Here is a 24,714-nt window from a genome sequence, read left to right on the forward strand (position 1 = left end):
TGACAGAGATGTGGCCAACAAGGCAGCAGGATTTATAAGAAATATGACATCACTGCTTTGTGAAGGTATAATAAGTGTCCAGCAGAGACTGGATTGATTCTAATGGAGGTACAATAAAGAAGAATCATATACTTGCAAAACAAGTTCACGCTATCTCCACGGACGCAATGACCGTGCAGAAGAGCAGCGGTGTTTTAGTTGTAGGGGCGCAGTTTTCGTTTTGCTGTTAAAAGCCGCAAAAATGCGCGCACGGAAGTGTAAATGTCTGTAGGTGGGCTGCAAACAACCTGTTCATCTATTGTTTTGTTTATAAAAACACGCAGGCAGAACTGACTGGCAGCACAAACGAGTTTAAATTTGAGCAGCAGCAGTGAGGGAGTGTGGTCGTTTAAGAACACATTGTTCGTGCAGGTTTCCCGCGTGTTTGTTTCAGGAACATGGAGTTAACTTAGATAAATGAAGGAGAAGCCAAGGTTTATGTCACGGAGGAGCAGGGAGGACTCGGCGCAGACTGAAATCTCAGAAAAACAGGTTTATTTACACACTCCAGGTGCACTATATACAGGTGAAGGAGAAGGGGGCCAGGGTTCCCAGGGGTGCAGAGCGGGGTCGGGAAAAGCGTCCAGAGTCTTCAAACCAAACACGAGAAATCTGCATACAGAGAACAAGGGTTAGCACGGAACTTTCACGGACAGAGCTCAAAACTGGCTGAGGCTAAAGTAGCACTGACGAGCGTTATTCAATAGTCCAGCGGCGAGGTGCTCTCAGTCACTGCCTTAAGTAGCGGGAGCAAACAAGGTGAGGAGCCACAGGTGATTGCCTACAGGTGGTGGAGGCCGGGAGCTCACAATGAGCTCCGCCCAGGCAGCGAGCAGAGAGAGAGGAGAGAGAGAAAAGACAAAACATAACATGTAGCCACACAGGGCCAGCCGAGCAGGCACGGGGACCATGACAGTTTAAGATGAGGGCGGACTGTATGAGGTCCTTTCCATAAACGCGAAATCTTTGCGTATCATTTTTGGCGCGTGCCACAGACGAACACGTCGCATCAGATGTTAATGAATTTACTTTGCCATGTGCGTAATTACGCGCATCCTTCTTGTTTTTGGGTTGCAGACTCATGCTCCTTGAACAAAGACAGCTGTCTGTTTTTAACAACTTCAGATGTCACAGAAGATAAAAAAACAAACAGATTTTTTTTGTTTCCATCTTCAGTCAGGAATCGTCTGCCAGTCTCACCCTCCACTCTGAGCTCACTTGTGAACAAGACCCTAAGATACTTCAAATCCACCTCCTGGGGTAATAAGTTGTCGCTGTGCCAAAAAGTGATTTCTGATGTTTATATGTGTTTTCTTTTATGTGGAATTGGTAAATAGACTGTAGTCAACAGGATTTACAAAGGGGTTAAATAAAGACATGTCTCTCTAATATTTTTAATATTTTACCTAAATTATAACCAATCCAAACCCTTTTGGTCACGTAAACATTTTATAGAACTATTATGTTATTTTTGTTCCATTTCTCCTGCCCTCTTGGCTAAATCTCTCTTAAAAACAATTTTAATGCCAATAATCTTTTTAAGTGGATAAAAATGGGATATATGAAAGTCACTACCAAAAAACTGATTGCAGCTTCTACCTTGTGACAGGAATGTTGTTTGTGGCTGAAGAAGATGACTTGATATCATTCATGAGAGACACGTTTGACAGATGTTTCACATTTTAAAGGCCAACTAGTCATTTATCTAATCTTAATCTTATTTCATCTTAAAATTCAAATAAAATCTTTCACTTTTTGGCAAATACCCAAAACCACTTATCAGTTTCTGGCACAATACCGGCTTCCAAACCGGCAGAATATCTTTCAAAAAAGGCGAAAAATAACAAAAGCAAAATAAACAAAACAACCTGAAATGAATCATCTTGTAATGCTGTCGCGTTCAAATGATACAATGATGCCAGAATGTCCAACATGTCACTCAGCTGTCTTCTTCACCACCTGTGACCAGTCATTTGGAAATGAGCTCTCAGTGTAAGTACCTGGGTTTGGCCACTTGGGGGGAGCAGAACAAGACAAAAAACAACAGATATGAAGGTTGTAGAAGTTGCTGCGTGGACACACTTGAAAAGTGGGCACATGCCTCTGAGGCCAGAGGCGTTCTTGGGCTTAAGAGGGTTTAATATATACAGAACTATTATTTTTCAATTACTTGAATTAAATTATTTTGGAAATGATTATAAAATTATTCCAATCTTTTGTTATTGCCTGAGTAAATCATATGCCATGTAGTGGCATAGCCTCTAAATCTAATGTGTATTTGGCAGCCATTAAGTAAAAAGCATTGACACACTGGGAGAAAGCTGCACTTTGAGTTCCTGGTTGTTAATGCTGACCCACATTTACAGCAGGTCTGCAGCTTCCAGACTAATGATAGTGGTGGATCCACAGTGTTAGCACTACTGGATCAGATGGACGCTGTCTGACATTTCTTGTTGAGGAAAAAGGTCCCTGACTGTGGATTAGATTTAACATTTTCAAGTGTTCAGAATGTAACTGAGCAGCCCGTCTCCTTAGGGTCATTTTTGAATGCACTGCTTATGTGTGGATTTCCAGTGTGAGGAAGAACAAAACCCTACAAAAGTCTTGATGGGAAGCTTTATCAAAATGGAAAGTTAAGTTAAGTTAAGCGTAATCCTGAAAGTGGAGAGGGTCTCTGCCTCCTGAATGCAAACTGAAAGCTGAAGCAGTCAGCAAAGTGCTCTGAGGTGATACTGCACTGTGAGGTCTTTCAGATAAGATGGGGCCTGATTAATCAAAAGTTTGGATGTGAGCAGAAGGTTGTTTGAGTTTGATCATAGTTTATGTTAAAATACACATTTCATAATGTTAAATGCATTAAAGGCAAACAAAACCTAAACAGGAAACTAGAACACTGGTAAACACAGCGCTGGGGGTCAGTGAGTTACAGGCCATCGTTAACACCTGTTAACATGTGTTAAATATGTAGCAAGCTTCATTGACATTACCTGGATTACCAGTGTTAGGAGACAGCATCACCACGTCCATCTCCGACACTGAGAAACTCTTAATGGGGAAACTGTCTACCCCCTAATGGATAAACAGCGGATTAAAGTATGAAGCTATCATTATAGGGTCTTTACCTTATAATGTAAAGCACCCTGAGACTGTTGTTGTGATTTGGTACAGTACCTGAAGTGAACTGAATTCAGTGGGTCCTGCTCAAGCATCAGCTGGAACCACCAACACAGCTGCTCTCTTTGGTAGTCATTTTTTTATGTGTGTGCAACCTTCGTTATCTGAGATTACAGACGTCTCTTTAAGCTGAAGTGATGTGTTGATGGTAAAAATAAGAACATTACTGTTATTTCAAAGCTTTAATGAACTTTGAATTATTTCATAATTCCTTTATGTGTCACGCTACTGAGTCTGTGACTCAGTGTTTTGTGTTCATTGGTTAATTATTGTTATTTGGTTCTCTTTGTTTTCTGCTTGTGTTATATTCTTAGTTCCTAGGTTTCTGTCACTTTGCCTTCCCCGTGTTCCACGTCTAGTCACTCTTGTCTCCATGTTCCCTCTGTCTCCCCAGTCAGTCATGTCTCCATGTCTAGGTGTAAAGTCTGTCTTTGTGAATGTCTCATGTCTCCTGTTTTATTTTGATAGTCCTTGTGCTGTGTTCCAGTGTATCTAATTTCGCTTCCCCTTGTCTCATTATGTCTGATTAGCCCCCAGCTGTGTTTCCCTCCTGTTTCCCTTTCCCTCGTTACTCCCTTGTGTATTTAAGCCCCGCGTTCTCCTTTGACCTTAGTTATGTTGTATCACTCCATGTGCTGTGTGCGATGGCCTGTAACTCACTGACCCCCAGCGCCGTGTTTACCAGTGTTCTAGTTTCCTGTTTAGGTTTTGTTTGTCTCTTGTTTTTGCTACAGCACAATAAAAGCTGCGTCTTTGAGTTCATCCTTCTGTGTCCATGAGTTTGGGTCCTCATCCTGCCCACCACAGCGCCAAACCTTGACGTTATTAAGCTCTATCTTGGAGAAACACACATTTGATTAACCTTTCATATGTGTTGGTGGAGGAGATATTGTGTTATCCCAGAGTAGCTGACTTTTACAAGCAGAGGAAGGGCACGAGACTTTTTCCTAGCTGTGCGTTTCCATACGAAGGTCAACCAAAACCAGTTCACTCAGAATCTCACAGGAAAATCAAACTAGAAGTCAGAGAAACACAGTTTATTGAAAACTTTAAAAAACAAAACACACACATATCCAAACTTCTCCTGTTGGGTTTACACAAATCCCTGAGCCAGTCAAAAATGTGCTACTTCCAGTGTGGTATCCCAGCTTTTGCCAGAGACAGGATTTAAGAAGGACGCATAGAATTGAACCCTGATTAGAAATCTATAGAAAAGGGAAGAACAACAGAGCCCCAGTTAACAGCTAAAAGTGAAAACATATGAACTAATCAGCGTATTGCATAGATGCATGCCGAGTGGCAGCAACCTTTTCTCCCTTCTTATGGGTTATGGCATTAGTGAAACAGGGTCGCTACACAAATTTTCCAGTGTGCAGGTTTACTGTTGTGGAGTGGCGTATTTAAACCCTAACAAAATCCTTATCAGAGTCTAACAATAAGTGTAAGTGAAATAAAAAAAAACACAAGAAAGCACAGAAAATGAAGGTCTTGAAGGAAACGAACGATGATGTGCTTTTTAACAAACTGACTGATTCTGACAGCAACCCTCCAACTTCCTGCACGTTTCATACTAATGCAAAATGACACCTGATGAATAACTGTGAGAATCTGGTGGCATCTTACAAAACTGCATTAATTACACTCCAGGATGACGTTTACCTTCCAGAAAAACCCGACTTCACTTTGCAGCTCCTGGCCCATGAACTCAAACTAAAGAGATAGATCTTTTAAACTAAACAAACATAAATATTAATATTTTATTTTATTTTTAACAGCTTTTAACTTTAGTTTATAGCCTGTCTAACATCACTCTAGCAAGAATCTCCTTGGAGTCTCTATAAGGATTCTGACCACTGAAAACTAAGTTCCAGGGTCCGCTCATCAAGGTGTCGTGGAGTTGAAGGTCGGTGCCCACTCAGGGTATGTATCCAGCGAAAACAGAGGAATTCCCCAAGTTGCCATGGCCAGCAGGAGGGAGAGGACTCCGATCGTGTTGACACCAAGCCCCGCCTTCACCTGCAGCAGACATGATCAGACACGAGGCTTGCAGTCAAGGATGAATGTTATACAGATGTTTCTTGTGAATTATGGCCAGCATACATTTAGTGAAAGAGTTATTTCTAGTGTCTGCTTCTCTTTTCTTATCAAAGAACTCACCATATCCATGATAGTGATGTGTCCATAGGCATACACCACAGCATTGGGCGGGTTGGACACTGGCAGGAGGAAGGAGAAGGATGTGCACAGGGTGGCAGGGATCAGGATGTACAACGGGTTGACGTGTATGGCCTCGGCCTGAAGCGAGAACAATCTTCATAAAGCGCTTTGAGTGCTCAGAGTAGAAAAGCACTATATAAGAACCAGTCCATTTGATAATAATTTCACTAATTTCATAAATTAGTGAAATAACAGTCTCTAGTGTTCCGTACACAGTAGTGTCATTGATGCTGACTAGCTGGAAATAAACCACTTGTTTTGTGGCAGGTCAGACAAAAAAGACTGTATGTTAAAGATGGAAATAGCCAACCTGACATCACCCTTTTATTTGGGAATTCAGTGTTGGCTACAGTGGCTTGCAAAAGTATTCGGCCCCCTTGAACTTTCCCACATTTTGTCACATTACAGCCACAAACATGAATCAATGTTATTGGAATTCCAGGTGAAAGACCAACACAAAGTGGTGCACACGTGAGAAGTGGAACGAAAATCATACATGATTCCAAACATTTTTTACAAATAAATAACTGCAAAGTGGGGTGTGCGTAATTATTCAGCCCCCAGAGTCAATACTTTGTAGAACCAGCTTTTGCTGCAATTCCAGCTGCGGCGCTCGAAAATCTGTCAAATGTTTTAGTACGACTTTGCTAAGCTACGAAGCCGCACCGCTTGATGGATTGTCGGAGCATTGCGGCTATCGTAGGCGGAGCCTCGCGGAGTGATACGTACTGTGCTTCAACATAATATTACCATATTGTGTGTGTATAACCTCTTTTTAAGTTTAGTGGATATTATACATGGTTATGCTGAGGATATGTCGGCCAGTTTCCACTGGAAACGCCTTTTGGTTAAACTGTCAGCAAAGAATTTGCATGCACATAAAAACAGCTGCTTGTTTAAGTGAAAATGCATTGATGTTTGTTTGTTTGTTTGTTTGTTTTTTGCACTAATAAAGTTGTGGAGTTGCGAAATATTTTTTTTAGTTTGAATTATATCGTTATCGCAAATTTTCAAATGTATATCATGATAAATATTTTTGGTCTTATCAACCTGCTCTAGTCCCGTTTGCAGTTTTCCACAAGCCATGTGGGGGACACAGCAAACATGTGGAAGAAGGTGCTCTGGTCAGATGAGACCAACATGGAACTTTTTGGCTAAAATGCAAAACGCTATGTGTGGAAAACTAACACTGCACATGACTCTGAACACACCATCCCCACTGTCAAATATGGTGGTGGCAGCATCATGCTCTGGGGGGGCTTCTCTTCAGCAGGGACAGGGAAGCTGGTCAGAGTTGATGGGAAGATGGATGGAGCCAAATACAGGGCAATCTTGGAAGAAAACCTCTTGGAGTCTGCAAAAAACTTGAGACTGGGGTGGAGGTTCACCTTCCAGCAGGACAACGACCCTAAACATAAAGCCAGGGCAACGATGGAGTGGTTTAAAACAAAACATATCCATGTGTTAGAATGGCCCAGTCAAAGTCCAGATCTAAATCCAATCGAGAATCTGTGGCAAGATCTGAAAACTGCTGTTCACAAACGCTGTCCATCTAATCTGACTGAGCTGGAGCTGTTTTACAAAGAAGAATGGGCAAAGATTTCAGTCTGTAGATGTGCAAAGCTGGTAGAGACAGACCCTAAAAGACTGGCAGCTGTAATTGCAGCAAAAGCTGGTTCTACAAAGTATCGACTCAGGGGCTGAATAATTACACACACCCCACTTTGCAGTTATTTATTTGTAAAAAATGTTTGGAATCGTATGATTTTCGTTCCACTTCTCACGTGTGCACCACTTTGTGTTGGTCTTTCACCTGGAATTCCAATAACATTGATTCATGTTTGTGGCTGTAATGTGACAAAATGTGGGAAAGTTCAAGGGGGCCGAATACTTTTGCAAGCCACTGTATGTTGGCTTTTTGGAACCAGAGGCTGGCATTTACAGACGAGAGAGAGCGGGCAGCTCATTGTGTCAAACGTGGTTAGCAGAGTATGTCCACAGTCGCACATATCAGGTAATTAACACTTAGAAATTTGCAAGAAACTACGCAAAAAATTGTGTGAAAAGTTTGTCCTTGAAGAAATTGATTTAGAAAAAAATGAAGTTGGTGTCAAGCGATGAGCTGGTTTAGTGGACGCTCATATTCAAGACAAGCAAAGCTTCGGTCAACGGGTCTGTAGGATGGCAACTGCTTATCCCTTAGTGGTTTGTTGGTTAGCTACAGTCAAAGAAATTAGGGTTAAAGGGAGGGACCGTAAACTGAGGGACTCCTCAGTGTAAGATAAACGAAGATTATTTTCAACTGTGAATCATGCAAAGCTACTCTAGTAGACTGAGAGAATCAAATTTTCCGCAGATCTGTACAATATAAAACACTGAACTAACCAGAGGAGAGAGAATGGGGAGGAAGATGGTGATGGTGGCGGCGTTGCTGGTCACTTCTGTTAGCGTGGTGACAATGAGACAGGCAATTGTGACTGTTGCTAAGACCGGGAGGTCGCCCAGAGGTGTCATCAGCCTGGCCACCCACAAAGAGAGACCTGACTCCTGCACACACAAACAAACACACACGTTAAGCAGATTTTATACCAGCTTTAATGTATCTAACAGTTCTTTTTGTTAAACTAAGGGACAGGTCAGTTCTTTCAACTTCTGAAGAGACTAGTTTCTTTGGCTCACCTTTTCTATACATCATGTTGGTGTAGACACTATAAAAGATGGACATAGGTACCTGTGGTGTGATTGAGACACGGCGGGTCCAGAGGTTGCTCTTTAGAGTCAACTTTATTATAAACGGCTGCAGCTCTCGGCTGTCAGACGCTCATTCATCACACTACACTTACAACAATTTACACCTCTGCTTCCCCATGTTTTAACACTGGGGGTGCCCCGGTACCATTACATCAACCACTGGTTTCTGAAGGCCCATTTTGAAGATTTGACATGACGTTTGTGGACACTTGACCAGATGCGATGAGGACGTGCTGGTCTGACAGTGAAACCATTTGTTCATTAGTTAATGATTTCAATTTTAGACAAACCATAGCCAATAAATTTCAGAAGGTTGATTCTGTTCACCTGGACGTGGTGTTTTCAGTGGGAGAAACATTTCGTCACTCAGGGAGGAACGCTGGTTTAAGTGGGGAGTCAAGGAGACCATTTAGGTGAAAGGGAAAAGACCATCTCTGAATTGAGGAGGGGGCCTAAGGGCACATCTTTGTGATTGCAGCCGTTCCCTAACTCTCTGTGAATGGTACTCATGGGCAACGATCAGTGATCTTTGATCAATGGTTGTTGATCGATGGTCATGACAATTTGCATATTAATGGTCAAGGAACTGACCTCCCAGCTTATTGTTCATTCAGTGGTGCTAGTTTCAGTTATCGTACAAATGTACTGGTCATAAGGTTGGAAACCTGCAGTCAGCTGAGACTGAGTAATGAATAGGGATGGGTACCGGTGTTCTGACATAAACGGTAGTAACCAGACCGAAGAGCAGCGCACATTTCTGTGCTTTTCTTTTTTTTACTGAGATGTCATACACTTTGGATTCTAGCCAATCATTTTACCTTTCCGAGGATAGTAGGCGGGCCCAGGTACGTACGTTCTTTTAGAGCAGAGCTACAGATTAAAAATGCCCAAAGTGAAGCGGTCAAAGTCTGGCTGTACTTCACAGCAAAAGATGCAAACTCAGCAGCAACAAGTGCTTTAAGCTGATACTGTGATACTGTCAAAGGAGGTAACACCTTGAATCCGATGAAACACCTGGTGACGCATAGCGTTTTTTTTAAAAGCCGAGAAATGCACCGTATTTGATAGCTTGCTGCGAGACCTCACAACGAGCACATCTACTGCGGGTGTGGTGCCTGTTATCTTACCCGGAGTTAGCAACATGAACCCGAAGAGGAGAGTCCTGGCCCCTAGCCCTGCCAGTGTAGCAGAAATGATGAGGATGATGATGCAGCAGCAGCTGTTCTTCTCTGCGTGAGTAGCTTAATGTTGTTCATGTGTAATTTACGTTGAGTAGGCTAACCACGTGATTACATTAATGCATGTAAGGTAAACTAGCAAACACCGTCGTAGCTACATGCGGCTGTCCTCTTGTTTGATGGCAGATACTCCCTTCACCCTGGCCAAAAAGGCTAAAATGACCAAAGAAAAAGAGGGAAACAGCTGAACATGAGAGGTTTTTGGACAAAGTTTGTGTTTTTTCCATTGTTTAAGCACTGCTTCCAGCCAAGAGTGATACCATATATCCCTATAGCTGCAGAAAAGGCTAACATTGTTATCTTTTTACAAAAAACAGCTAAACATGACAGATTTTAGGACAAAGTTTGTGTTCTTGATTCTTTAAGAACCGATTCGAGCACCGTTTAAGCACTGGCACCGTTTCAAAAGTACTGGTTTGGTACTGGTATTGGATAAAACCTAAATGATACCCATCCCTAGTAACGAAGTAGTGAAAATTCCTGTCATTCCCAATGATCTACACCAGAGTGCTGATTTTTGTCTGGACCTGAGATTTTTCTGTGTTAGCTGTGAAAACTTTACAATGTTTGCATCAAATTTCTTCTTGGTCTGTACGAGGAAACTGTTCTGGATGTATTGTGATTTGTATTTCAGCATACCTCTGCACCTTTAGCGAGGGCAAAGCCTCCACCAACCAGCAGGGCAACTTGCCACGGCATGGAGGCCTGAAACTCTTTCCAAGAGATCATCGCCTCTGAATTGAGAGAAAAAAACATATTTACTGGGACTGATGCTGAAAAACAGACGTGTTAAATGATTGTTAAAACTTTACTGATTGTTGGTATTCACACATTTCTTTGCAGCCTCAAGTTTTTATATCTCTTTTATGTAAAAGCTTGATATGCATAGGGCGCAATAACCAAATAAGTGAGATTAATGTGGTGTAGGAAAACTGCATTAAGAAGAATTAAGAAAAACCAACCTGAGTAAATCTACAGTATTTAATCCTGACCCATTATGCTAATTCCTGCTCCTTATTCTTGGAGCAGTTTTGCATGACTCAGTTAATAATTCTTATTTATCTCACAGTGGTCTGTGGTGTAGCCCCTTGGTTTAAAGTTTGCCTGAAACAAGGTTTCAACTGTAACTGATTGGTTGCCCTTCATAAACAAAAATGTTGAGAGTACTTGTGTTAGCCTTCAACATCCGACTAAACAACAAGCCACATTTCATACATATTTCACACCATATTTTCTGGAGGGTCCGTGAGCAGGTACAAAGAAGAGGAGGACGCCCAGCACCAGAGCCACAGTGGCATCTGTGATGTAGTTGGATTTACTGAAAAACAGAAAAAGGGATCAGCTGGGTCATGGTTCATTGCTGCTGTGAAAAATCATAAAAATGCATGTTTCCCAAAGAATCTCGTCTTTGTCATTGTATCATTTGTATCGTATTGTTTGTGGGAATAATTTTGAATAATTTCCAAGGCAATAAAAGAAGGTTGTGACTCACTGAGGGAAGAGGGAACCCCAGCCGGGTACAAAACCTGGAGATCTGGTCAACCACAACAAAACCATCACCACAAAAACCACCCCGGTGAAGATCTCCTGAGAACTGGAGAGAGGGAACGAATGAATGTGTGAATGCATAAATTATCATAGGAATGTCTTTCTGTCAATAACTGATCAACAAGTAAAATGAATGACAGCATTGGCATGACAACTAACCATCTAAGGTACTGTAAAACGCTGTGGATAGTTAAATAAATACATGAATAAAAATATGGCTCTTTAAATGTGATATATATATATATATCACATTTATATATATATATATATATATATATATATCACATTTATATATATATATATATATATATATATATATAGTGCGTCTGTATCCAGTAAGGGTCCTAAGGCTAGACCCCCTATGCTAAGCAAGCCTACCGCAGACATGAGCGAGACAGATAAATATGAAGGCATGCCGGCTCGGACGTCGCCCGGATCAACAAGGTCCGCGTCAGGTGTTGAGGAACCAGGGCACCCTGACGAAAAGTGGGCTACTGGAACAAGAAGGCATCGGTGGGCAAGGGACGAAAACAGGGCGTTGTTGGAATGCTACTACGCAAGTAACCCCGGCGGAAGGGGCTACATGAATAGGATGAGGGACCTATGGATTCTTCGATACCCAACATCCACAATGACGGCGAAACAGCTAGTAGCTCAGTGTTCCAACATTCGAAAGAAGGGACTGCTCTCACAGCTAGAGATTGACGAGGTACAACACAAATGCTACGGCAAGGAGGAGTCAGGACGCCAGGTCAGGGGGGAGATATCATCACCCCCACCCGAGATTGGGTACATAGCCCCAAGTGCGATAGGAGAAGGCTCGTTGAGTGCGAGAGGAACTGACCTGAAAAATAGGATCATGGCCAAGCTTGAAACCTGGATCCCCCGTAGCCGGTTACCAAGATTACGTGAAGTACCCTCAGAAGGTCTGCTAGATGATGTTAATGCAGCACTACGGGCAATACCTACAACCACGATTACCGACACTAACAAGCTGATCTACAACACGGCAGCAGTGATCAGTGAGATGCTTGGCTACAAGTTGAACAGCCACAAGGGGCAGTACCCTCCATGGAGAAGGAGGCTAGAGGGCAAGATCAAAGTAGCACGGAGGGAGGTTAGCCAACTAACGGAGTTGCAGCAAGGTGCGACAAATAAGGTGCCTAAGAAATACAGCAAGCTGTCCATACCTGAGGCCTTGGAAACTGCCAAGCAAAGACTCACAGCCTTGGCCAGCCGCTTGAGGAGGTACACCAGAGAGATAGAAGGCAGGAGAATAAACCAGCTGTTCTCCACAGAACCAGCAAAGGTGTACTCTCAGTGGCAAGGGAACAATAAGAGAACAGCACCACCAAGGCTGGAGACGGAGCAATACTGGAAGAGCATATGGGAGAAGGATGCAACCCATAACGGCAATGCTCAGTGGCTAGAGGATCTGAGGGCAGACCACAGCGACCTCCCTGAACAGGGTCCAGTAACCATCACAGTGGCAGATATCCAAGAAAGGGTCTCCAGTATGAAGAGTTGGACAGCACCAGGGCTCGACATGGTTCATGCCTACTGGCTGAAGAAGCTGACTGCACTCCACGAGCGTCTGGCAGCACAAATGAACCAGCTGCTAGTTAACGAAAGACACCCGGAATGGCTAACTGAAGGCCGGACGGTCCTGATCCCCAAGGACCCCAAGAAGGGACCGGTCCCCTACAACTACCGACCAATAACCTGCCTCAGTACTACATGGAAGCTCCTGTCAGGCATCATATCGGCTAAGATGAACAGGCACATGGGTCAATACATGAGCGGGACACAGAAAGGAATTGGCAAGAATACCAGAGGTGCAAAACACCAGCTACTGGTAGACAGAACAATCAGCCGAGACTGCAAGACCAGACTGACCAACCTGTGCACTGCCTGGATTGATTACAAGAAGGCCTATGACTCAATGCCCCACAGCTGGATACTGGAATGCCTAGAATTGTACAAGATCAATGGGACCCTAAGAGCCTTCATCAGGAACTCAATGGGGATGTGGCGTACAACACTAGAGGCCAACTCCAAGCCCATAGCACAAGTTACCATCAAGTGCGGGATCTACCAAGGAGATGCTCTGTCCCCACTGCTGTTCTGCATAGGCCTGAACCCCCTCAGTGAGATCATTAACAAGACTGGCTACGGATACCGATTACGGAACGGAGCAGTTGTCAGCCACCTCCTGTACATGGATGACATCAAGCTGTATGCCAAGAGTGAACGAGACATCGATTCACTGATCCACACTACCAGGCTATACAGCAATGACATTGGAATGTCGTTCGGACTGGAGAAGTGTAGTCGGATGGTAACAAAGAGAGGGAAGGTAGTCAGAACTGAGGGGATTGAACTACCAGAAGGCAACATTGCAGACATAGAGGACAGTTACAAGTACCTGGGGATCCCGCAGGCAAATGGGAACCATGAAGAGGCCGCTAGAAAGGCTGCAACCACCAAGTACCTGCAGAGGGTCAGGCAAGTCCTGAGGAGTCAGCTGAATGGTAAGAACAAGATCCGGGCCATCAACACATACGCCCTGCCCGTGATCAGGTACCCTGCTGGGGTAATAAGCTGGCCAAAGGAGGAGATAGAAGCCACTGACATAAAGACAAGGAAGCTCCTGACCATGCATGGAGGGTTTCACCCCAAGTCCAGCACCCTGAGGCTGTACGCTAAGCGGAAGGAAGGGGGCCGGGGACTGGTGAGTGTCAGCACCACAGTCCAGGATGAGACAACGAACATCCAAGAATACATTGGGAAGATGGCCCCAACTGACCGAGTGCTCAGTGAATACCTCAGGCAGCAGAAACCCAAGAAAGAGGAGGGAGACGAGGAACCATCATGGAAGGACAGGCCCCTGCACGGTATGTACCACCGGCAGATAGAGGAGGTGGCTGATATCCAGAAATCCTACCAGTGGCTGGACAAAGCTGGACTGAAAGACAGCACAGAGGCACTAATCATGGCAGCACAAGAACAAGCTCTGAGTACAAGATCCATAGAGGCTGGGGTCTATCACACCAGGCAAGACCCCAGGTGCAGGCTGTGTAAAGATGCCCCAGAGACTATCCAGCACATAACAGCAGGGTGCAAGATGCTAGCAGGCAAGGCATACATGGAACGCCATAACCAAGTGGCCGGCATAGTGTACAGGAACATCTGTGCCGAGTATAACCTAGAAGTCCCGAGGTCAAAATGGGAGATGCCCCCAAGGGTGGTGGAGAATGACCGAGCTAAGATCCTGTGGGACTTCCAGATACAGACGGACAAAATGGTGGTGGCTAACCAACCGGACATAGTGGTGGTAGACAAACAGAAGAAGACGGCCGTAGTGATCGATGTAGCGGTTCCCAATGACAGCAATATCAGGAAGAAGGAACACGAGAAGCTGGAGAAATACCAAGGGCTCAGAGAAGAGCTCGAGAGGATGTGGAGGGTGAAGGTAACGGTGGTCCCCGTGGTAATCGGAGCACTAGGTGCGGTGACTCCCAAGATAGGCGAGTGGCTCCAGCAGATCCCGGGAATAACATCGGAGATCTCTGTCCAGAAGAGCGCAGTCCTGGGAACAGCTAAGATACTGCGCAGGACCCTCAAGCTCCCAGGCCTCTGGTAGAGGACCCGAGCTTGAAGGATAAACCGCCCGCAGGGGCGTGCTGGGTGTTTTTTTATATATATATATATATATATATATAAATATATATATATAAATATATATATATATATATATATAAATATATATATATATATATATATATATATATATATAAATGTGATATATATATATATATCACATTTATATATATATATATATATATCACATTTATATATATATATATATATATATCACATTTATATATATATATATATATATATATATATATATATATATATATATATATATATATATATATATATATATATATATGAATGAGCTCCTCAGTCCTTGTGGCCATTGATCAATGGTCAAACAATTTGCATATTAATGGTCATGAAGCTGACATCACAGTCCACTGTCAGGCCGTGGTGCCAGTTTTGATCATTATGCAGAACTATTTATAAGGTTGGGGAAACCTGCAGTCAACTGAAACTGAAGAAGTCCCTTGGATGACACTGAAAACGCTACGTCCAGATTCTGGGATTTCTTAGCTGGATGATTGAGCATGCATTAAGACCCAGTGTAAATCCCTAACCAACATCCTGTATCACCAACACTGCATAAATGACCACGCATGAATGAATAAATGATCAAACTGATTACTTTGATGAATAAACGAGTGCGTAAATAAACGAATGAGAGATCACCTAATGGCTCCCAGCTTCTTGTACTCATCTTCCAGCACCTTTTTCACCGCCCTCTCTCTGTCAGACTGCTCTCCCCGACACTGCCACAGGAACTTGAAGCTGCATGAGACAGTGTGTGTGTGTGTGTGTGTGTGAGTGTGTGAGCGAGAGAGAGAAATTTCATTTTAATCTTGCAAATTTTACTATTTAAGTCAAACTGATGATAAAATTCCATCTTTGCACTAAAATAATCTGGAGTAAGAGAAACACTTTGTATGCAGGAGTGATTTGTTTTCCTGGATCTTCTTGGATTCTGGAGACAGAGACTGTGTCTACTTAAAGAGAGGCTTAAAAATGTCATTTTTGTTAAATCTCTAGTTAGATCTAGATCAGGTGACCATGAACCAATCTTTAGTTATGCTGCCAACTATGCCCATACTTCCCATCATGCACTGAGGACTGTAGTTGTCTATGTTCTCCAGTTTAGCCTTCTCCTCTCTTTTATCCTCACTTCCTAACCAGTCACAGTTGATGGCTGCCCCTCCCTGAGTTCTTCCTGTTGTTAGTGATGCCTGCTCTGTTATGTCCTGAAGTCATACTACCAAATATAAATGGAGATGCATATAAGACACTTTTTCTGGGAATACTGCAGATTTTTGGAAGATGCTTTGGCATTCTTCTATTTGGTGAGGATTGGACTTTAAAAATAAAAATCGTACCTTTAACCTATTGTAAATGCGGTAGCAAAACATAATACAAACTCTCAAATAGCATGTATATGTTCTTTAGTTTTCTCTGAAAAGCTGCCGGAAACTTCTGCTTAAGTTTAAGTTTAAAGTTAGTCAGACATTTCTGTTAAAGATGCCAACAACTGATTCATCATCAGAGCTTTGAACTATAATAAATCTTCACAATAATAAAACACATATATAACACATGTGATGATGCTTCCACTAATTGATTAATGCAAAGAAATCAGAATAGGATGATGAAACTGATAAAACAGAATAACAAATGGAGTGTGCATAAAGAGTAGTCAGAGTAGAATAGCACTGATAGCAGGTGATTGGCTCTGCAGATGGTATGCTGACACTCACTCTGAGCCAATGAAGAGCCAGTACAGCCAGAACCATGTCAGCAGCAGCATGATAACACTGATGGGCAGGCACAACAGGAGCCAGTTGGCAAAGTTGATGCTGTTGCAGTCTGGGTAAACGCTGAATGTAAAGACAGTGGATTCAAAAACATTATTTTTAAAGGAGTCTTTCAATCATTATTTCATTCTAGCTGTGCAGCAGACTGAATTAACCGAACACTGAAGGCAACATTAATCCCACCACTGCCAATATGTCTCATTAACATACACCTGATGTGAGACACTCACTGGTTGAGGTACTCAGAGAATATGAGGTTAGCAGAGGTTCCCGGCAGCGTGGTGATGCCACCAATGCTGGAGGAGTAGGCGATGCCGATGCACATGGCTTTGCATAGCATCCGGCCCTGCCGACGCCTGCAGGAGGCCGTGGGTACGTTCTCTGCAGCCTGTAAGACAAAATGCGGAGAAATCAAGACAGAGAAGCAGAAATAGCGGAAGTAGCAGAACATGTATGAGCACTGGAAAAATATCAAAGAATGATTTTATTCTGTGTTTGTTTGGTGCTTTTTTGCACCTCGTCTGCTGCAGGCTGCGACTCTGCTGGTATTTGAACAGAAGTGAAGGTTTCTGTGGGGACATCTGGCTCTGTGCTGTCACTGAGAGAGGAATAAGGGATTCAACTGCTCTTCAAGCACATCAGAAACAAAAACTTAGAACACCCTGAACCCAGAGGGCAGCAGTGAATCCCCATGCTTTACATACCTCAGAGCTTCTTTATTTTTTGCAGTACAGTTGTTGATTTCTGGAAAAATGACAGATTATGGTCAGGGCCACAAGTTCCATCCTACTGTAAGCTCAAAGACACACAGCTATCTCACACTTTTAATTATATTTTGTGCTTTTATAAAGTAAAGTATACTGTTTGTGCAGGTACCGTCCAGCTCCAGGGTAGGGTTGTCTTCACCAGAGTATCCCTCTTCATTCGCCTTTAGAATCTGTTGGAGAACAGCATCTACGATGGGCATCACCATGGTAACAGCTGATGTGTTTTGGACCCACATTGAGAGGAAGGCACAGCCGGACATGAAGCCAAGCAACAACCTGAAGGAGACAGTGGTGTGTTCAAAAAGCAACAATGGAGCCTTCACACTTAAATCTCGAAGAAATACAAAATTTGAATCCAACAGCAGAGAACGAAGATGCTCACCAAGCAGGGTTGACCCCCACCAAGGTGACGAGCCTCAGGGCGACTCTGCGGTGGAGGCCCCACTTCTCGATGGACGTGGCAAGGCAGACAACACCCACAAGCAGGAAGTGGAAGTTATTAAAATACTCCTTTGCCACCTAGAGGAGAAAAGGGATTTTAGAACAGAGAGCTGCTATAGAGTAATTGAGGAAGAGGAGTAAAAATTTAAGCCCATTTTCAAATTTGAGTTTGTGGCCAATGAATATGTTATACAGGGAGTTAACAAGTAACAGATAAACCAATTAAAAATACAACTTTAAAAAGATAATAATTGGATGAGCATAAAGAAGAGTCCAAGTGTCCAAGAATAAAAACATTTATTTGCAAATAAGAACAAGGCCTGCTCTGCTGTAGGCCCATAAGACGCAGGAGGTGCCATGCTGGTCACTTGCAATGTGTGTCAGGCATCAGTAAGGGGTGGAGACCCTTGCAGTCTGATCGTTGGCTTTCGAGGTTGGGTATGGGGACATGGAACATGACCTCTCTGGTGATGAAGGAGCCTGACATAGTGCATGAGGCTGAGACACACTGGCTTGTTTTAGAGGCTTCTGGGGTGGATGAGATTCACTCTGTGTTCCTAAAAGCTTCAGATGTTGTAGAGCTCTCTTGGTTGACATACCTTGGAACACTGGATGGAGAACTGGGATTGGCAGACCGAAGATGACGTGGCTCTGCTGGCTTCATCAGTTGGTGGCCTCCAGCTCACACTGGAGCACTGGACCAGTTTGCAGCCAAGTGGCAGAAATGAGAATCCAGAAAGGGTGGCGTGCTCACTCTGGATTAGGGGTGACTTGCTGCCCCAGGTGGAAGAGTTTAACTATCACAGGGTCTTGTTAATGAGTGGGGCGAGAGGGGAGTGAGAGATTGAGGGACTGTCTGTAGTGATGCAGATGCTGTACTGGTCATTCGTATTAAGGAGAGAGGTGAGTACACAAGCTACCTATGGTCACAAGTTCTGGATAGTGACCAAACAAAGAAGACTGTGGATACAAACGGCAAAATTAACTTTCTCCAAAGAGTGGTTGGCATCTCCCTTAGAGATAGGGTGAGGAGTTCAGTCATTTGAGAGGGGTTCAGAGTAAAACTCCTAGATTTTTAAGATCACACGAGGGACAAGCAAATTGGAAAAGAAGCAGGAATATGCTGAAAACTTCAGGTGGGCATGGGCGCTCCCCAGAATGGCATGGCGGAGTACCTGTTTGACAAACACACTCTTGGCAAAGAGAGCAGCTAAATCTCTCACACCACATTTACTACAGCTTATGTGTATTTGTATCTTGCTTCAAAATGAAAAGCCATCTGCATGTTTCTGGTTAGACCTTTAAAGTTATTACTCATGTTATTATTATTGTAGGCAGAACCAGAACCAGAGCAACACACCTGCTGCTGTGCATTCATAAAGAATAACAACTCTCAACGCATCAACACTTTGTCCTGTGTAACTGTGATTGCTAACAGAAGGACTCACATTGGAGGACGACATGATGCCAAAGAGGGGGAAGAGAATGGCGGGGAGCATGGCCGTCATGGACAGTGGAATCACCTCCGTCACCCAGTATATCGCCATCAGCATCATCACAAAGCCACATTCTGCCTCCTACAGGGAAAACACATTAAGATGATTACACACACACACACACACACACACACACACACACACACACACACACACACACACACACACACACGTGCAGAAGTTAGAGACGGTAAACTAGAGTCACTCAGCAACCACTTCAAAACACCTTCAGGTAATTATTTGGGTTGTTGAAGCATTGTCTAAATGTAGCTTAATTCTTATTGTTATACTTCTGCATGTATGTATCTTTGCTTTTGCAGATCATTTCAATGCTGCGCCTTTTTTTAAACAAATAATACAAATTCCAAAAAACCCCCAAGAAAACTGGATCTGTACTGAAATTATCCAGAAAGAACCAGTTTTGTTTATTCAGTTTTTTTAAATTTAATATTTTTATGGATAAATTTCACAGTATTTTATACTCGTTGCATTTTCAAAAACAGGATCGTTACTTTTTGTAAAACACATTTGAGGGAAGTTTTCATTTTCCATTACTGCATGCCCTCACACATCAAAATGATTTAGCCTAAGCAGTAACTGAGGAAAGGCAATGCTAATGGTGTATCAATCTTTCCTCAGGCACCGCTTCTTCTACACGTCCTGGGGGAGGGAAGCTCATCTCCAATTATCCTTTCAGCACACCGCACCACTCTTTGGTGAGCTTTGTGGTTGTAAGCGGTGCTGTTGCCATACCACGTGGTGATGCGTCCAGTGAGGATGCTCTCAAAGGCACAGCGGTAGAAGGCCCCGAGGATGCAGGAGCTCTTGCCGAATATCTTCAGTCTCCTGAAAAAGAAGAAGCGCTGCTGCGCCTTCTTCACTGTTTAGTTTGTGTGTACTGACTATTGAATGCTGAGCTGTAATCTACAAACAGCATTCTCTCTGACGTGTCTCTCTTCTCCGGGTGCGAGAGGGCAGTATGTAGTGTCAGGGCTGTGGCATCATCAGTGGGCCTGTTGTGGCGGTATGTAGCGGTTCCAGTGAGTCGGGCAGTACAGAGCAGATGAAGTCCCCGACCAGCCTTTCAAAGCGTTTGCTCATGATGGGGGTCAGAGATACCGGTCGCCAGCCGTTTAAGGAAGAGGAAGGAAGAGATGGTGGAGGGTTTGGGTACAGAGACGATGGTGGCCGTTTTGAAGCAGGCTGGGACTACAGACAGAGAGAGGGAAAGGTTGAAGATGTGTGTAAACACTCCAGCCAGCTGAGCCGCGGTTGATTTGAGGACACAGCCGGGAATCCCGTCTAGACCAGTAGCTTTGCCTGCGTTCACTCGTCCTCAGACACAGTGTGCACGCTGACATCATCCATGACGCGCACACTTTCCAGTCTCATGGTGTTCGCTGAGTTTAAGCTTTTGTTTGAGGCCTGTGTTTGGGTCGTCATCCTGACTGCCACACAGCGCTACACGACAGAAGCTCTACTTGGAACTTTGTTAAGATCCGCCAATGCAGAATATGATATTTTGCCATTTTTAAAGGGGTCTTAAACATTTGATCAGTACTGTAGTCTAAATTCAAATTTAGACTGAAATAAAGTTTAGATTCCCATGTACTAATATAATTAGCTCAAGGTTGCCTTTCACAAGAAAAGCTGGTAGAAACAAACACCTTTTACTTGCTTTCTACTTTCTTCTAATTTGCAATCCTGTTATTTTTTAAACCTAAATTGTAAAAAATGACCTTGAAGTATCATTTTATGTGTTTTCATTTTATGAAAGTATATAAACTTTTATTTATGGCCATTATTAGAAAAGGATCAAGGGTCAGCTGGCACTATGCACAAAGGTCTGTTAGCCGTATTTATAGTGACGGGAAAAAGTGTAAAAGATCTCGTAGTGCTTAGAGTTGAAAAAAGTGTATACCGTAAGTACAAATCCATGACTGGCTGATAGGAAAGCAAATAAAGAGCGAACGTAAACTTAATAAAGCACAGAGACTGTTCAGATCATCACAAAAACTCTACAATAGCTACAACCTACTGAGATCATATCATAAAGTTTACGTGCTATACAATTAAAACTAGCAGTGGCAACATATTTCACAATATGCAAATAATGATAGGAGCTGCTTAAAAACACTGATCAGTGCAATTTCAGTTAAATGAAACTATTATGGAGCGGATACAGTTCCCGTCATATTTGTGCACGCACCTTTGTTCCGATGACCAGAGGAAGAGGGAGCAGCAGCAGCGGCGTGAGGATGATCAGGAGAAGGCTGTGATAGTTCCACAGTGCTTCGCTCAGCTTCGTCAGCATCCTCCTGTCTCCCATCGATTTCGTCTCTCCTGCAGGATCCTGCTGTGACCCCGCAGTTATTTGGCTGTGATATGTTAGAGAGGGTAATGATTGACTGAGAATGACAAGCTGGAAACCGGTTTGGGGAAGTCATCAAACTACTGGAAGCTTCATTTTACATTTCCATATCAGTTTTCTTGAGCAAGATACAAAAGCTCATTAGTAACTGTTGGTTATCTCTCCACTAAGACAAAGGTCAGATGTTAATGTGACAAGGCTTTTCATTTATTTCAAGCGTGGTGCTTGAAAGGGTCAATGTCAGTAGTTTCTCTGACATAAAAAACAAAATATAAAGCATGTAAAGATACTTACTGAGAATAATTTTTACTAAAATGCGCATAGCAAATATACATACACAGACCTAAAAAGTTGCTTCCAGCGTGCGATATGATATTGTATGTGTACACGGTTTGGTGAGCTCTAAGGTTTTCCTCCTTCAGTTCATAGGGAAAACTCTTTCATTTACCCTGATTTTTAAGGATTTATCTATTTGATCCTGGTGTGAAATATTTAGACACAATATTTATTTGCTAGAATGTCGACTTGCATCATTTCCAGTCCTCATTATATTTTAAGAAAGAATAAAGACTGTTATATAATTAATGTTGAATATTCAGCAACAATTTAAAAGCAGGCACCAAAAGTATGCATGATATGTGAGTATATGCCTAAGTCACGAAACTTACTAGCTCATTGTGTAAAGTTGAGTCTTAATCTATACTCCAAAGAACATGCATCAGCATGACATGGCACCTGCTGACGGTAGTATATTTGTCTTGTGTCTGGCTATAAGTGTGAGAATTCCAACAACTTCTGCTATCTTTTAACTTGTTATCTTGAAAACCTCAGAGATCCATTAAAGTTTAGCTGAGTTTATGTCTGTTTCTTTTGACCCACAACTAATAACTAAACAAAATTCAGGAAAATATAAAAAAAACCCAACTTTCCAGATGGAATGTGCTGACAGCACACAAACCACTTCACTTTATAAGTTAGACTTTAATGTCATTAAGAGATTTTTGTGCAAAACTCTTGAGTCACCCTCATTTCTTTCTATTTTGCTTTCAATGAGCCAGAGCTGAGATACAGTTCCCCACCTTTACATTTCAAAGCTTTTCTTTGGACAGTGGCTGCTGTTTCACTCAGTCCAGTCCTTGTACCTCACTATTTTCAGAGGAATGTTTGCTTTGCTTATTAAGCCACACTGACCTATGACAGACTAAACACTGACCTATGAATCATTCAACCATTAAAAAAGCCACCTAACTCAAAGAATGAACCTTGAGTTAAGTTGTTTGGCCTGCTGTTCACTGAAGCCTCATCAGAACAGGAGGAATACGGGTAAAATAAAAATCTGAGGTGTGGTATATTATAAAAGCACTTGACTCTACTCCAAATATAACAATTCTGGTTGAAATTGCTGTTAGTATAAATGTTGGAGGTCAGGAAAGAGATACAGCACTGAGTGTCTGCTGTCATCCATAAAACACAGCTTTATCATAGTTTGTGTTGCATTTCAGCCAGTGGTGTTGGAGATCTTGTCCAAATAATTGGAATAATGAAAACATACTGTAAGACATGCACTGTGGTCATATGCAGCCAGCTTGCTTTAACTATTCATTAATTTATTTAGAAATTGAATGAAGTCATCTTTGAGTACCAAGCACATGAACCTGTGTGATAAATCTGTCCAGGAAACAGAATTCTCCAAATCAGTGGAGCTGTTAAACATATACAGCAGTTCACCTGTAGCAGGAAGGGTTATCTTTGTTTCCTTAATGAGTTTGCGTATTTATTTTTAACCTCTTTAGAGGACAAGATGTTGTCGAGTCTGTTGGAGCACAGAATGAAGTCCGCGGAGCTCGTGTAACCACAATGACGTCACTGTAGATGCATACTTCAAATATATGAAGCAAGATATATGGAATCATATAGCAAAGAAAAAAATTATAAATAACTGTAAGTATGTTTTATACTTTAGATTCCACCCTTTGCTTTGTTGACAGTGCTGCAAACCCTTGGACTTCTCTCAATGAGCTTCATGATGTCGTCACCTGAAGTGGTTTCACTTCACAGGTGGGCCAGTCAGGGTTCATCTGTGGAATTTCTTGCCTTCTTAATGTGGTTGGGACCATCAGTTGTGTTGTGCAGAAGTCAGGTTGGTACACAGCTGACAGCTCTATTTGACAACTGTTAGAATTCATGGCATAAACCATCAAGCGTTACGATGAGACTGGCTCCCATGAGGACCGCCCCAGTAAAGGAAGACCAAGAGTCACCTCTGCTGCTGAGAATAAATTCATCCAAGTTCCCAGTCTCAGAAATAGCAAGTTAACAACACCTCAGATTAGAGCCCAGATAAACGCCACACAGAGTTCCAGTAGCAGACACATCTCTACATCTACAGGACAATGAGCCCAAACACACCTCCATGCTGTGTCAGGGCTATTTGACCAAGAAGGAGAGTGATGGAGTGCTACGCCAGATGGCCTGGCCTCCACAGTCACCTGACCTAAACTCAATTGAGAGGCTTGGGATGAGATGGACCGTAGAGTGAAAGGTCCAACAAGTGCGCAGCATCTCTTGGAACTTCTTCGAGACTGTTGGAAAACTATTTCAGGCGACCACCTCATGAAGCTCATCGAAAAAATGCCAAGAGGGCACAAAGCAGTAATCAAAGCAAAGGGCGGCTATTTGGAAGAATCTAAAATATTAAACATGTTTTGAGTTATTTCACATATTTTGTTTACTACACAATTCCATATGTGCTCATTCATAGTTTTGATGCCTTCATTGAGAATCTACAATGTAAATAGTCATGAAAATAAAGAAAAACCATTAAATGAGAAGGTGTGTCCCAACTTTTAACTGGTAGTGTGTGAGTTTAAGAGTGCTGTTTTCTCACCTCTAGCAGCTTGGCCACCTCAGGATTGAAAGGTGCTGTTTTGATGTAGTGAAGGAAATGGGGAAGTGAAGCCTCTGCTCCTGGCTGACCGTAATCTTGATGGTCTTGATGGTCTCACTCAAATAAAATCCCGAGCACCACTTTAAATCACTCCACAGTCACCTGAACCTGTTGAACATTAACACTGAAACCACAGACTGTTTATGAAAGATGGACATCATGACATCACCCATTGTTTTTTATGAACCAGTACTGGGGTTCACATTGGCCGCCTACTGTAGTCCGTGTGGGTCTGTCTACAGAGATGCTACACGAGTTCC

At 42.8% G+C, this 24,714-nt stretch overlaps 1 protein-coding gene and 1 long non-coding RNA gene across 2 annotated transcripts; both read right to left on the reverse strand.

The window, feature by feature from the left end:
• Nucleotides 1-517: 517 nt before the first annotated feature.
• Nucleotides 518-899, reverse strand: LOC113027403 (uncharacterized). The gene is made up of 2 exons (XR_003273045.1): nt 731-899; nt 518-651 (listed from the first exon to the last, which is right to left on the reverse strand). It is a non-coding gene; the product is annotated as an uncharacterized LOC113027403 (long non-coding RNA).
• A 3,336-nt stretch (nt 900-4,235) lies between these two features.
• LOC113025092 (solute carrier family 13 member 1-like) lies at nt 4,236-24,481 on the reverse strand. The gene is made up of 16 exons (XM_026172495.1): nt 24,395-24,481; nt 21,346-21,514; nt 19,089-19,217; nt 17,582-17,718; nt 17,309-17,475; nt 17,137-17,176; nt 16,949-17,030; nt 16,663-16,820; nt 16,376-16,495; nt 15,300-15,398; nt 10,912-11,013; nt 10,646-10,737; nt 10,059-10,153; nt 7,816-7,977; nt 5,371-5,508; nt 4,236-5,229 (listed from the first exon to the last, which is right to left on the reverse strand). Exons 2-16 carry the CDS (start codon nt 21,463-21,465, stop codon nt 5,095-5,097), a joined length of 1,776 nt encoding a protein of 591 aa, XP_026028280.1. The 5' UTR covers nt 21,466-21,514; nt 24,395-24,481; the 3' UTR covers nt 4,236-5,094.
• Nucleotides 24,482-24,714: the final 233 nt, after the last annotated feature.

Source organism: Astatotilapia calliptera, chromosome 7, assembly GCF_900246225.1.
Source record: "Astatotilapia calliptera chromosome 7, fAstCal1.2, whole genome shotgun sequence".
In the NCBI taxonomy this organism is placed as follows: domain Eukaryota; kingdom Metazoa; phylum Chordata; class Actinopteri; order Cichliformes; family Cichlidae; genus Astatotilapia; species Astatotilapia calliptera.